At 34.2% G+C, this 15,385-nt stretch overlaps 2 protein-coding genes across 4 annotated transcripts in view; one reads left to right on the forward strand and one right to left on the reverse strand.

Moving 5' to 3' along the window:
- LOC111509938 (uncharacterized) overlaps positions 1 to 15,385 on the forward strand; it is a 122,350-nt gene that overhangs the window by 91,802 nt on the left and 15,163 nt on the right. For all 3 annotated transcript variants that reach the window (XM_074171194.1, XM_074171193.1, XM_074171195.1), the window contains exons 17-18: positions 6,143 to 6,271; positions 11,203 to 11,333. In XM_074171194.1, the coding sequence (XP_074027295.1) occupies positions 6,143 to 6,271; positions 11,203 to 11,333 (260 nt within the window). The remainder of the gene's footprint in view (positions 1 to 6,142; positions 6,272 to 11,202; positions 11,334 to 15,385) is intronic.
- On the reverse strand, positions 8,871 to 10,703 carry LOC141480783 (uncharacterized). Its single transcript, XM_074171208.1, has 2 exons — positions 9,763 to 10,703; positions 8,871 to 9,663 (listed from the first exon to the last, which is right to left on the reverse strand). The coding sequence occupies exons 1-2, from the start codon at positions 9,881 to 9,883 to the stop codon at positions 9,374 to 9,376; spliced, it is 411 nt and encodes a 136-aa protein (XP_074027309.1). The 5' UTR covers positions 9,884 to 10,703; the 3' UTR covers positions 8,871 to 9,373.

The following is a 15,385-nucleotide window of genomic DNA, read 5'->3' on the forward strand; positions in this document are numbered from 1 at the left end:
TCGTCTGGTTTTTTTCAATATTGAGTTCTGTGCTATTTGTAAACTATTGGTGGTTATTGAAAGTACCACGCCATGATGTCATACAATATCTCATAATAGATTCAGTCAAGAACCGATATATTAATAATATTTTTTTTTAGAGAGAATATCTCTGAGAGTATAAAATTTACGCATTAGTAGTCTCATCCTTTGTATTACATATGATACTTGTTTGTCCCATCTCATATGTTGATCTATAACAAGTCCCAGATATTTCATCGATACTGTTTTTTCTATAACTGGGCATTTACAACTGAAACTATTCGTGCAAGTTATTTTGTGCAATGTAAGTTCATTAATTTGTTGCTGATCATCTGCATTCAGCGAAAACGCCATAAATTTTTCAGAAGTTTTATAGAGTTCATCCCAACTTTCAACAGTGAAGAGCATGGCCGTATCATCAGCATAACACACTATATGACCGTAAAATGCATTAATCTGTTTTATTGCGTTTAAGTAAACAAGAAAAAGGATCGGGCCAAGTACTGAGCCCTGGGGTATACCCACATTGATTTGTAATGTTGCACTAAGCTTGCTACCAATTTTAACAGAGTCCGTTCTTTTAAGTAATTCTGCATACGTTCCAGAGCATGACCTCTTATACCATAATTACACAATTTTTTGAGTAGGATTTCATGTGACACAGTATCGAAAGCCTTTGCCAAGTCCATAAATACCGCAAGACATTTCAAAGACTTGTCCAAGGCTCTGTTTGTTCCACGAAATCGAGCACGGCATTTTCAGTATTAGATTTGTTTATGAACCCAAATTGTTGCTGTGTTATTACATGATGTTTATTGAAGAAATTCATTATTCGATTTTTGACAGATTGTTCTAATAGTCCAGCAAAATTATTGATGACAGAAATTGGTCGGTAGTTGCATAAATCATTTTGACTTCCAGATTTAAAGACTGGAGTTACTCTACTAACTTTCCACTTAGACGGTATATTGCCCTCTTTGTAACATGAATTTATCAAACTAACGGTTTCAATAGGTATTGATGCATATGCTTTTTCAGTTTGCTTGTAATGTATGTAATGTATTTCACGGGCTACGTTTCAGAGCTGTTTAGTATGTTTAGTTTGTTGGTGGGAGGTATTAAAGTTAGAAGTGTTCAGCTTTTACGGCTATTTTCTGCTATCGAAAAAAATTTATCATAAAATTGCATCAAATGTTGTGCAAAAATGGAATTCAGTGCTCAAAAACACTTGAAATGCTGACAGTGGCATATGGTGATTGTACTCAGAGTCAGAAAAATGTTTACAAGCAGTACAAGCTTTTTACAGAAGGTCGATAAGATGTGAAAGACGACGCTTGCCCTAGACGTCCCAGCACACCAATAACCAATGAAAATGTTGAAAAAGTGAGAAAGTCGTTATGGAGAATCGTTGAATCACTATTGGAGAAGTTGCTGAGGATGTCAGCATATTGGGTGGCTCATGCCATGCCAGTTTTTCGGAAATTTTGAGCATGAAGCGTGTGACAGGGAAGTTCGTTTCAAAATTGCGGAATTTTGACCAAGAAAACCGTCGCATGTGCATCGCTCAGGAATTGTTGATCGACGTCAGTTGCATTCCAGATTAGCTTGAGAGGGTCATAATTGGTGACCACAAAAAGCACACCAAGTTCGATCAAATCTCAAGGTCTTGCTCACTGTTTTCTTCGATTATCTTGGGTAGTGTATCAGGAGATCTTGCCACTTAGTCGTAGGTATAGTTCAAGTAAACGATATAGTGCAACCTGCCTTCCAACAGCTCCCATCTAATAATATATTTAGGGAGCTAACTAATTTCGTTATTCATCGAGAAAGGTTAATGCAGTCAAGCTGCTGGAAAATGTCTCCATGAAAATCAAAATATAAATAGATAAGTACTATTTTGATCATTCCCATATTGATTTCAATTGAAGAGCCACCGGTAGACAGCTATTTCAGCCTATTGGGCATCGTCAGTACCGGGCAGGCGGTCCTCGATTGAAGACAATATGTGATAGTCATCATCGTTTCTATCATGCTGGAGCCTTGCTCCCTTACCCTTTGGACTGTTTTTCGTCAGAGGGACGAATGGGTCATGACTGATCTGTGATGGTGGCATGAAAGTCCTCAGACATCCATACCGCCCTTCGCGGTGTACCCCTACCTGGCTGGGGTGAGATAGATTAAGATATTATTCATCTGTTAACGGAGGACATAGGGGCCTCATTCGACAGAGTGTCGGGGCCTTCTATATCGAGAAGGGTCGTCTAAAGCGTAATCTATAGCTTCCCTAAGATATAAGTGGAACTACCTATTGGTGTGACACCCAAATCAACTTGCCAAGTTTTTATGTCAGTGTTGGTGGTTTGACTAATCAACCGACAACTGTGGTAGCAGAAATTTGGGATGCTAACCTGAAATGCCACCGGAAAACGAATCCACATGTTATTGTTATCAAGTAATTTTCTTGGATATTCACATATTGTCTTCGATCGAGGACCGACTGCCCGGTACTGAAGATGCCCAATAGGCTGAAACAGCTGTCTACCGGTGGCTCTTAAATTGAAATCTATATGGGAATGATCAAAATAGTACTTATCTATTTATATTTTGATTTTCATGGAATAATTTTCCAGCAGTTTGACTGCATTAACTTTTCTCGATGTCATTTCTAGAAACATGTGGATTTGTTTTCCGATGGCATTTCAGGTTAGCTTCCCAAATTTCTACTACTGCAGTTGTCGGTTGATTACACACTTAGATATACAATCGATCGCTTCAAAAACACTTCACTAACTTTCTTCGAAAGCTTCTGATAATTCCTTTCCCATATTCTGTTTCACTATCACTGTCGTCATTTAAATCAATAATGAATTTATTTCCATCATTAATGTGGAAGTGTCCAATCTCTTTATAGTCCTTTTCAACTAAAATTACTTTTTTAATCCTTTTATGCCAGTCTTTTTCGGTAATATTAGATACTTCTTTTTCAATTAGCTCTATTACCTTCTGATCAAATTTTGTAAAAAAATTACTTTTACGCCTGATGCTTTGTTTCAATTTTCCCCAAATCAACTCGATGGGATTGAAAACACAAAAATAGGGGGAAAGTCTCAGTATGGTGTATCCATACTTTTCAAGGATACTCTCAAGGGCAAACACTTTTTCAAATGTTTTTGTCTGTAAAACCTCAAGTAGTTGGTTTTTGGTATAGTAATCTTCAAAATACAAATTGATATTCATCAAAAAACTTTGCATTTCATCTTTCCTCGAATTTTTTTTCGGTACTTTGATGAGCTGTCGCGAATGAGGAAGCGTTGTCAAGAACTATTACACTATTTGCATCAAAAATTGGGATCAATGTGTTTTCAAACCATTCCTCGAAAATATTAGCTTCCATGTTCTTATGATAGTCAACATTGCACTCCTCAAGTTTTTTCCATATAATTTCAAAGAATTCGGAACCCATCCTTTACTTCCTCCGCGATGCACAATTGCTTAAAACTATTTGCTGCATCTGTGAAACTAGATGTAACAGTTTAAAATGTGGCTGTCGAAAACATGGTTTGAAATGCACAAATTCATGCTCAAATTGTCATGGTTCTGAAAATTGCTCCAATATGGAAGAAAAAATCTACAAGTAAGTTAAGATTTAGATGAAATTGTGGATGAAGAACCAATGCAGACTGGAAATAATATTGGAGACGAAGAAGGCGATGGTCTTGAAGATTTCGAAATGTAATCGAAATGGTCTAATCATCAATCCCAAAAAAAACAGTTTGCATGCAGTTCTATGTGAGGGAAGTTACAAGAATTGATACTTTACATGTGATACTCAATAATGAATTGATAAAAATATCAGAGTCTACAAAATTTTTGGGGTCTTATTTGAATGCAAATATGAGCTGGGAAAACAATATTAACTTTATATAAAAAAAAATAGTAGTGGGTATTATGCAATTCTACAGCTTAAAACTGCATTGGATAACATGCAACTCCTAAACGTATATTATGCCATAATTTATTCTCATATATCTTATAATATAATATTATGGGGCAACACATCACACGCTCATAGAATTTTCATATCCCAAAAGAGAATTATTAGGCTGATATTTGGTTTAGGTCCAAGAGACTCATGCAGAACATGCTTCAATCAGAACTCAATCCTGACTCTGCCTAGCATATACATCTATAAATGCATTCTATACCTCAGATACCATCAGGAAATGTTTGAAAAAAATTCTAATATTCATAGCTATCCCACAAGACAAGGAAACTCTATCAGGCTTCCCAAACATCGCACAGCTCTATATGAGAACAGTCCATTTTATATGAGCATAAAACTTTTTAATTCTCTTCCCACATACGTAAAAGAGGTAAACAGTCAAATTATTTTCAAGTCCACTCTCAAAAAATACCTCTTGGAGAACGCCTTTTATAGTACTACAGAGTTTCTTCAACACGGGCAAAACTGAAATCATTTGTTTTAATGATGTTTTTAATGTGTTTTACTTATATACACTCTAAATGAAATGTTCAATCATCTGTTTTAGCGACTGTTTTAGTGATGTTAGTAATGTGTTTCATATGTATATACATTTTTTATATTTATTCCTTAGAATACTCTATCTTTGAATATGATATTCTTGTGACTGTGACGTTTCCAATATCATGTAAATGATCCAGATGGAAAAAAATAATTATTATTATTATTATTAACTAGAATTGGAAAGTTTTATCGAACGATGGAAAAATGCCATTAAAGAGACAAAAACTAATGGATATCTGATTAAAATTCAAAATAAGTTATTTTTAAATAACAAGATTACCGTTGTTAAAAATATTATAATTAATAATGTAATCAGAATGAAGTATCTAAATTCAATAGTACGATTTTTCTTTGACATCAATGTAATTAGAATTCAATAAATAAACTTTATAACTGAATGAACTTGCAGCAAACACATTTTTTTGATGAAATTGTTTCGATTTTTTGCATTTTTTGAGAACATTTACTACAGTAATGTATATTTTTTTGAAACATAATAAAGTAGAGATTTCAATGAACAAAAAGCACACCGATATTTTGAAAAAAACTGATATTTTGACGCGAGAATTTTCGATTGAAAATTAGGGTGCTTTTTTGATATTGAGTCAAAATAAGGTGAAAAACTAAATATTTCGAATCAAATAAATTACAGTGTATTTGGGACATAAAAAAGTAAGTTTTCACCAGATTTCGTAAAAAAAATGTTTTTGAAAAAGAAAAATAATAAGCTAAAAACTTGGTTATTTGAATTTCTTACATACATTTTGAGGTTATGTGGAAAAATTGTGAAAACAAGAGTTCGGTATAGATCTTTTTATTAGGTACCTACAACTTTGCCGTTTAAATTTTTTTCATAGGTCTTGCAGTTTTGCCGGAAATCGAAGTAAACCATTTTTAGCCTTGAAAACCCACCTCCTCCCACTTCCCGAACTCAGATCGCCCGTAATTTATTTTTCATATCATTTTCATCATATTCCCCTCCTTTTCTAATGGGTTTCATCCTACTGTTATTTTTTTTTTTGTTTCAAAAATTATCGACCCTGGGCTATTTTCCTTTGTAAAGATTATCTCAAGATCATACCAGCTTGCCGCATTACGGCAGAAGTCTTGGCTGGATAATTCTCATCCTTTTTTGAATTTTTGTGAATTTCGAGAAAACGTATAGCAGTACGAGTATATTGATACCATTATAAATACAGTATATTCAGGAATTGTTTATTAGTTCGAGGGATCTCGAGCAAGTGTCATGTTCATGAACTTCCTTCAACTTCACCAAAACTCAATAATACGAGTCTTGAGTACTCGAATACCATTTATTGGACAGAGCTTACGTCTTAATTTTTCATTTCCGATATAATTTTCTATAATTTACCATCGATTATAAACCTAAAAGTTTTATGGTTTATTTTATTTTTCACCATCATTAAATTACAAAGCATGTTTGTTCATTGACATTTGAGTTTTTTTTAAATGCACATCATGAGCCGATTTTTTATAATTCGAAGTGAATTCACTTGCTTATAGCTGCCCTCACATAGATAAATTACAGTACTTTCTACAGAATTAATTTTTCAGGTTGCTCAGATGTGTGCCTACAAATTGGGAATAACTTTGGACCAGGTTTCGATTAAACCAAGTTATAATGTTATTGCTGCCAATAGTGGAATAACAGGTGGAAGTTTAACAACGGAAGTGATCTGTTATGTAAGTTACAGAATACATTGATATTTTGAATAACTTCATGATCAATTTAGTTCATAATCAACTTCTTGAGTCAGCTAAACGTTTCGATATTCAAATGGCTAGACTCAAAGCTGTTATGTCCAAAGAATCTGGTGCCTGGCTGAATGCTCTTGCCGTGGCTTCTTTGGGTACCCTCTTAGATGATGCATCTTTTAGGATTTCGATAGGTCTTCGGCTAGGTTCTTCAATTTGTGTTAGTCATAAATGCAGATGTGGATCCACTGTAGAAGAAAATGGTTACCATGGCCTAAGTTGTATATTCAGTTCTGGCAGATTTTCAAGACATCATTCTATTAATGATCTCATAAAAAGAGCTCTAGTCACTGCAGAGGTTCCTTCAGTTCTTGAACCCCTTGCTGTTAGTTGAGATGATGGTAAGCGTCCACACGAGATGAGTCTAATTCCTTGGAAATTTGGAAAAACTCTGGTTTGGGACTTCACCTGCGTGGATACAGTTGCAGCTTCTCACCTTGCCGCTACGTCTAATTTCACTGGTGCAGCTGCTATAATTGTAGAAAAATCAAAATTTCGGAAATACCCCACTTTCCTAGATTCTTACTGTTTCTTTCCTGTTGCTATTGAAACCTTTGATGGTTTTGGATCTCATGCTTATGAATTGTTGAAAGAAATTGGTAGAAGAATGATGAATTCTACCAATGACAACCTACCCTATTCATTTTTAATTCATAGAATTAGTATCGCCATTCAAAGGGGTAATGTCACATCGATATTGGGTAATCTTCCGTCTACTCAAAAATTAGATGAAATATTCCTGAACCCACAAATGAAATAAAAATTTTTTATGAACAACGCAAAATGGAGTCAGCAGATTGATCATTGACCAATTGTCTCAGAAGATGCAGAGGAAAATAAACAAGTTCTGGAATTATCTTTCTTTCACAAATTCGAAAAAACCACCATGAGTATTTCTGATTCAATTTCAAGAAATTTAACTTCAAATTCCTCATTCCGTTGGTCCAATAATGGGAAGTATCATTACATCCGTGATTACTGGAATGAAAACAGCGGTGGCGAACGTATCACCAACAGCTACAACACAATTGAATCAGTGATACATTCCTCAGTCAAAACCCTTTGGCTTAATGGGTTTTCAACATCTGTTTCATGAACAGTGCAATCCAGTGTTTATCAAATACGAGATGGTTACTAGAATATTTGGAAAAGGATGAGTACATGAAATATATCAATACTAATATTTCTAATACGGAGGGTGCTTTAATCAAAACTTTCGCAGAAGTTATCAAGGAATTGTGGTCAGAAGATTCATCTGATAGAGGAGTGAACGCAGTCTCCCTAAAAAGTCAGATTCAGAGTTTTGCCCCTCGCTTCATGGGTCATGCGCATCGAGACGCCCATGAGTTCCTCCGTTATCTTTTAGAAGGTTTACATGATGACGTTAATAGAATTATTGAGAAACCTAAACCGACCTTAACAAATATTAACGAAAATTGATCGACAGCGGAAAAGCGCAATAGTCATGGCTTTTGAAATCGAAGGTTTTATACGCATATTCACGTTTTTTCTAGGCGTCACCAGTTGGTGACACCGGTCCCATAACCGAGTACCTATTTTCAAATCCAACATTTCATTTATTAATGTACCTCTTCTAACACCCCCTTTCAATATGAATTCAATCTTTCAATAAAGTTCAACTAATCTGAAAGAGAAAGGACTTCATAAATACAACGGCTCCGTTTCAATTTGCAGTAAATATATTCTAATGAAAAAGTTGAGTTGATAAAAGTCCGAAAAAATCACACGTTAAAGGGCAAAACCTCGTCAACTCGCAGCTTGCACTTTTGACTTTCTGAGTTGTCGTTTGTAGGGGGCAACAACTGATCAACGGAAAAACACGATTTTTTCAAAGATTGTTCAATTTGTCTTTATCTCAAAAGTAATAATGAGATGTTCAGAGATATCGTGAAAGAGATTGAGGAGGCTAAGTTGTAACAAAGTTGTCTACTTTCGGGTACTATTGAAAGATATCAAAAAATCGACTCTATGTTTTTGAGTTTCCGATATAGGAACACAAAATAAAAAGAAAAATTAAAAATTCTATAATTTGCTATATCTTCCTCATTTACAAAAATTAAGAAAATATGTTCGTTCACACTTTGTCATTGCAACTTTGATTGGACTATCAGAATATCAACATAGAATATTAATATGGTACAGGGGTGTTTTTCCTACATCCTATCATAGAAAAAATCGGGGTAGTTTTCCATGAAACCCGCGTGTCCATGAAACCAGAATAATGGTTTCAACGCAGACCCAATCCAGAAGTTAGTCAGAAAACAAAGCCTACAATTCACGTACAGATTTATATACCTCCAGATCAAACAATCAGAAATCAAGAAACTTCCATTTCACCATATTTTGGTAAAAGAGTAGAGATAAGAGTTTTTGAGCTTAAGTGTCCTGATTGTAATAGTGTATATACATGTGGGACAATCTGGCCGAAATTTCTCAGTATGCTGGAAGGTCCTTCAGACTAAAGCAAATTCAAATCCAACATAGAGTGGATGTAAACATCGACATGCCCTACGCACGTGATATTGAAAATCCTAAGAATTGCCCAGGGTCATATTCAGAACCAACATCTTGTTGATCGCTATATGCTATATCATACTTAGGAAAACATTTTTATAATAACGAGTGAAATGCACAAGTTTTGCAGTTTAACGGGAAAAATGCAGATAATATGTGTAATATAAAAAGATTTTCATTGGATTTTTCACAGCGCACTCAAGCATTATATGTAAAGAGACGTAATTATTTCTTTATTGATAATTTTTATTTTATGTAAAATCAAAAAGAATATTAATCAAAATTATTCAACTGGATGAATTTGTCTCTTCATCAGTAGTGTCATCCTCACCAATCTGAATTATCAGTGGCTCGATTTGTGCCTCTATTATGTTATCAAGCTTCCACATCTTTGTCTCGACTTCCGATATCACATGCCGAACATACTTCTTCACTGTGACTCTTTTCAAAGCCTCATCAAAAAGTACTTTGAGATCTGCAAATTTGAACGTGGTGTTATGCTGAGCTACAAAATTCTTCACATCCGCTCATATTAACTCGCAGTGGTGTGGAGGCAGGCGAAGGAAAATTTTGTAACCGTCGCAAATGATAAGGTGCATTGTCCATTACAATCACAGCATTATCCTCCAGATGGGGTAGAACTTTGGAAAACCACTGTTCGAAAGATCCACTGTTCATTTCTTCGTGATAATCTCCAGTTTTCTTCGACTCGAAACACCACAGCCCTTCAGCAACAAACCCATTCTCATTGCCGATGTGACAAATAATAAGCCGTTTTCCTTTACCTGAAATTATGAAGAGGTATGTAAGTAAATGAAACAAATACGAGGGTTACTTTTTATATATTGAGATTGAGGCAGGTCTTAATATAAATATAAGTTTACCTGATGGATTTGTTAATCCGGTGGATAGTCCATCTAGAAAGGCCCTCCTAGATGAGGTCACACTTTCATCGACCCATACTTTAGGGGTAGTATGACCAGCATTAACCCAGGTTTCATCCATATAATAAATTGTTCTCTATCGTTCACTATAATATTTAATTTTGGTCAAATAATCTCTCCTCCATAACACAATTTCCTCTCTATCCAATAATAAACTATTGCGCCCTCGTTTTTTCCATACACAATTCAAATGTTTCAATACTTTATGGAATGTTGACCGCTTAAAACTTGACAATAAAACATCTTCATTTATTTCTGTGAGTACTTTGTCTATCGTGAGTATTTCATTTCTGAAAAAGTACTCATGCACTTTTCTCCTGATTGCATGTTTATCAGCATCATCTATTGATTTTATAATGGTTTGACGATTCTGATTTGTATTCGGTTTGGAAAATGTATGATTTTGTTTATATTCCCGTAAAACATTGTGAATCGAAGCGCAACACACTCCAATTTTATCGTAAACTTTCGATACGACTTCATCGACAGTCGATGTCTCAATTTCTTCCATCTCTTTCTTGAACACATTTAAAATCACTTCTTTTATCTCAACACTCAAATGTCTTTTTTTGGATTGTTTCCTGGCTGGACTCAGAGGATAGCTCACAGTGTCATCAGCAGTGTCTATACTGGACATCTTGGAAAACAATTTTTAACAATATACTATAACGCTCGCCATACAGACACGCAAACGACTGATTACAACCCTGGCGAATTCACCAATGAACGCTGCCCTTTCCATCTGACACTGGGCGATCACGTAAACATCACGCTTCGGTTTTGTTTTGTTTTACTCTATCTTGGATTTGGATAGACTTTAGGTAAAAATTATTCGACGTTTTCAAACCGATGCTTGAAATGTAACCATAGGTTCCCGAATCTAAACGATACGGAAATTTTGCACTATGCAGGCAATATAAGAGTTGAAAACTCAATTATTAGGAATCCTTAGAAATTAATAAACGTGAGCATTGCGGATGTAACCTAAAGGTAACCTAAATGATGATTTTGACCTGGTCTACTTCCCGGATTTCAGATTAGCGTACCCATCGTAATAAAGTCATTAAGGAACATCTGTTACAGACTGTGGTTGTGTAGGTACGAGTTTATAATATATAAGAGTATACATTGTTAATTATTTCAGTTTATTATATTCGTTTAAAAATGTACTTGTAGGACGAAACTGCAGTAACGTTAGTTACAAATACAAGTGGTATAAAAACATAGAGGGAGTTCAAATCTCATATTTTTTCTGACACTGTTATCTAGATTCGTTTACTTTTCAGATTGTTTCAGAGTTACGAAACTTTTTTTTCTCACCCTACTCCATTCTATACGATCGTTTGAATAAAATCAAGCTAGTAATTGAACTTATTTCAGGCGGTTTCGTTAGCATGCGACGATATTTTAGCAAAGATGAAGCCTATCAAAGACAAAATGAAGAAGCCAACGTGGGCGGAAGTCGCCAACCAGTGTTTCGCAGAAAATGTTTATCTTACCTCTACTGGATTGTGAGTATATCCATTTTCATAATTTCAATGTTGACTGATTTTTGAAATCCTACAATTTTTTCAAGATAATTTCGTTTGAAGGTGAATTACAATATTTCTCTTTGCCAATATTAAAATTCTAGAATTATTTACCGTAAAATGGGGTTATTGTGATCAATTTTTATTTTAAAAACTCAGTAGGTATCTTTTGTATAAATTGGCCGAAAAATATGATAGAAAAACCATAATGTCGGTTTTTTGTCTTCTACCCGATAAGTAACTTAAAAAACATCTCAACTTATTTAATCTTTGAAAAAAAAATCAAACCACATGATCAAATTTATACATCGATCGGGGTTACTTTGATCACCATGCTTATTTTTATGTCATTTGAAAGTAACTCCAAAAAAAAAATAAAATTAAAAAGAAAATTCAAATTTCTCCGTAAGTTTTTTTAACCCTTTGTGTCCTAGTGTCCAAATACCTAGGACACATACAAATAATTTTTACCAAAGCTCTCACTGTGCTAAAGCTTTAGCCACATATAGGCGGAACCTGTCTATCGCTCCCTTCAACGTTCCAATAGCTCGCAAAGGATGAATAGCCGCCAAATAATTATTTGTTGAGCATAAATTACACGTGGTGATTGTAGGTCGTGACTTTGACATTTGATTTGATATTTTTCAGTTCTTTTTTGGTATGGCAGGTAAGTTTTTGTTTTTATTCACTATAAAACACGTTGTAGGAGCCATATTGATAGTTTTACACACTATTACTTTTTCAAATATCAATATAGCTCTTGTCAAAGTAGATAGATCTTTATTTAAATAGGATATCCTAATAATATACAAATCAACTAGAATGATAGAAATAAAAAAAGGTACGTGTTACATATAGAAATGACTTAAATGTATGACAAAAATAAGTTCAATAAAATCTTTTTGAAGACATTACTACAAAAACAGCAACATTATACATTCGAAAAATTTCCATGCAACATGTAGAAAGATAAATTACATAATTATTTGAAATATATAACGAACATTAGATGAATGGAATTATACAAATTACAGCTACAGGTAACAAAGACATAATACATATCATATTTGTACATTTAAAACAAATTTCTTCAGTTCATTTTTGAACATGTTCAGAGATGGGCTATTTTTAATTGCATTAGGTAATTTGTTGAACCGATCAAAACCCTTGAAAAACAATGAGTTCATAGTATTTTTGTTTTTTGTTCTGTTAATATATAAGTTATTATTATTTCGAGTGAAGTGGTGGTGAATATCGTGATGAAAGACAATATACTGATTAAAATAAGATGGTTCTAAATTGTTCAATATTTTGTATACGAAGATCATTGAGAAGTATAGCAGTCTTTGGGAAATGGATTGCCAATTTAAAACATTGAGCATAATAGTGATAGGAGTATCTCTACGGCACTTAAATGATTCTCATACCACGATTCTGAAGTTTTTGGAGTTGAGACAATTTATTCTGATTGAATAGATATAGAATAGAGGAACAATAGTCGAAGTGTGGCTGAATAATTGACTTGTAAACTGTGATACTTAACTCCGTTGAAAGATTATTGGCAATTCTAGAAAAAAAGAATAATTTCTTTGAAATTCTTTTATGAATATACTCAAAATGTTCATCAAACGATAGAGTGTTATCTATCTGGAATCCCAGATATTTAGTTGAATTCACTATTTCAATTTTGTCATCATCAATGTTGAGATTAATAGTTTTAGAGTCTATTTGGCTGTATTTAAACTTGGTGGTGATTATCATCGCTTTAGTTTTCATCACATTCAGCTTGAGTTTATTAATTTTTAAATACTTGTTGACACTTGCTAGAGTATTATTCATTTTTTGTATAGCCATCGTAAGGTTCACATCGCTAGATGCCAATAGAGTATCATCAGCAAAAAAGTTCATAAATTCACAGTCGACAAACAATGGCGTATGGTCAATCAGTGAGGACACAAGGAAAATGGGAATTTTTTTATTCTTTTCTGGCAATAAGAAATTTTCGTACAGAGAATTGGAACTCAAGGCGAGTTGCTGACTTTTTTAGACGAAATTCCTTGTTCGGCTTTATCAGATATTGATGATGTTTCTGATGATGAGCTTCAAAATGACGAACAGAACGATGTTCGAGATAGGTTGTTTGATATAAATGCCATGGACATTATTTTTGAAGACGATATTGTATCAGAAAATATATTACCAAACGACCAAGCTGCAAACGATGACTATGACAGTGAAGACGATCTTAGCTTAGCAGAGGTAAGACGAAAAATCTTCAAATATACCACAATGTGGACCGGTGACGCAAAAAATGTTATAAAAAAGAAAAGTTTTACAGAAATTAGTGGACCGTGTATCCCAGATAATTTAGAAAATCCAACTGATATTTTTTTACACATTTTTCCAACAGAGCTTATTGAACATATTACTTTCCACACCAATTTATATGCCCTCCAAAACAGTGGAGGCAACCCAAATTCTTTCGTAAAGACCACTCCAGAAGAAATAAAAGTTTTAATTGGTCTAAACCTACTAATTGGTATAAAACGTCTTCCAAGCATGCGAGACTATTGGTCTTCAAGGAGAGAATTGAGAGATCTATTTATTACTTCCTGTATGTCGAGAGATCGTTTTATATGGGTTGTTAGAAACATTCATCTCAATGACAACTCTTTGCAACCAAAACCAAATGAACATAATTTTGATAAACTGTATAAAATCAGATCAATGTTAGATAAACTTGCTGATACCTTCATAACATTCTATAAGCCTTCCAGGAATCAAGCAATAGATGAGTCCATGATAAAGTTCAAAGGACGCAGTTCATTACGACAATATATGCTAATGAAACCTGTGAAGCGCGGGTATGAAGTTTGGATCAGAGCCGACGAAAGTGGTTATGTATGCCAATTCCAAATTTACACCGGAAAGGTTTCGGATATAACAGAAAAAAGCTTGGGTGCCAGAGTGGTCCACGATTTGACGAGAGATCTAGTTGGGAAGGGCCACCATGTATATTTTGATAATTTTTTCAATTTTGTCGATATACAAAAAAAGTTACAAGATTTTTTGATTTATGCATGTGGTACGGCAAGAAAAGGACGAAAACAAACACCTCTGGATATCAAAGAAGACAAAGCTATGGAAAGAGGACAATCTGATTGGAGAATTAGTAAGGATGGAATTGTCTACCTCAAATGGAAAGACAGAAAAGGAGTATTGTTTATTAGCAATTATCATAATCCGACGAGCGTTGAAACTACATCTAGAAAAAACAAAGACGGATCCTCCGAAGAAATCTCATGCCCAACTCTAGTAAAAGATTGTAATGCTAATATGGGTTACGTTGACAAAATGGATATGCTAAAATCCATTTACGAAATTGACCGTAAAAGCAAAAGTTGGTGGCAACGCATATTTTAGTATTTTGTTGACTTATCTTTAGTGAATTCCTATATTATATTATTCAAGAATAGATCAGCGGAAAAAACACTCACATTGAAAATGTTTCGACTGTCGGTAGTACTAGGTCTGATAGGAGCAAAATCTGAAATTTTACCAAGGGATCGTCAGAGACACAACAATGAGCAATTTGTTAGCAAGTATAAGCCTGCGGTGCTCCTAGAAATTAGGTTTGATAAATGTTTACATATGCCAACACATCAAAAACCTAGAAGATGTGCTCAATGCAGTACCCGAAACGAACCACATAAGTCATCATGGAGTTGTTCCACATGCAATGATGGACTTTGTCTGAAAAAAAACTGTTTTGTACTTTTTCATGAAAAATGAAAAATGAAAAATTCATGTACAAATGTACATGAATTTTAATTGAAAAAAAAATAAATATTCTGTATGTATTTTTTCCTGTATGCCTTTGTGCCTGGTGTCCCAAAACCTAAGACACGTCGTGAAGCCTAAAAGAATAAGCTGAAAAATAAATTTTGTTGTTCAACTCTCTTAACTTAACCCTCACAAATACGTTTTGGCCTTTAAAATATCTTGAAATTCAAACGAATATATTCCGGCGTTGA

Source organism: Leptinotarsa decemlineata, unplaced genomic scaffold, assembly GCF_025532065.1.
Source record: "Leptinotarsa decemlineata unplaced genomic scaffold, Ldec_3_MD MMD2_tig00000010_RagTag_RagTag, whole genome shotgun sequence".
NCBI lineage: Eukaryota > Metazoa > Arthropoda > Insecta > Coleoptera > Chrysomelidae > Leptinotarsa > Leptinotarsa decemlineata.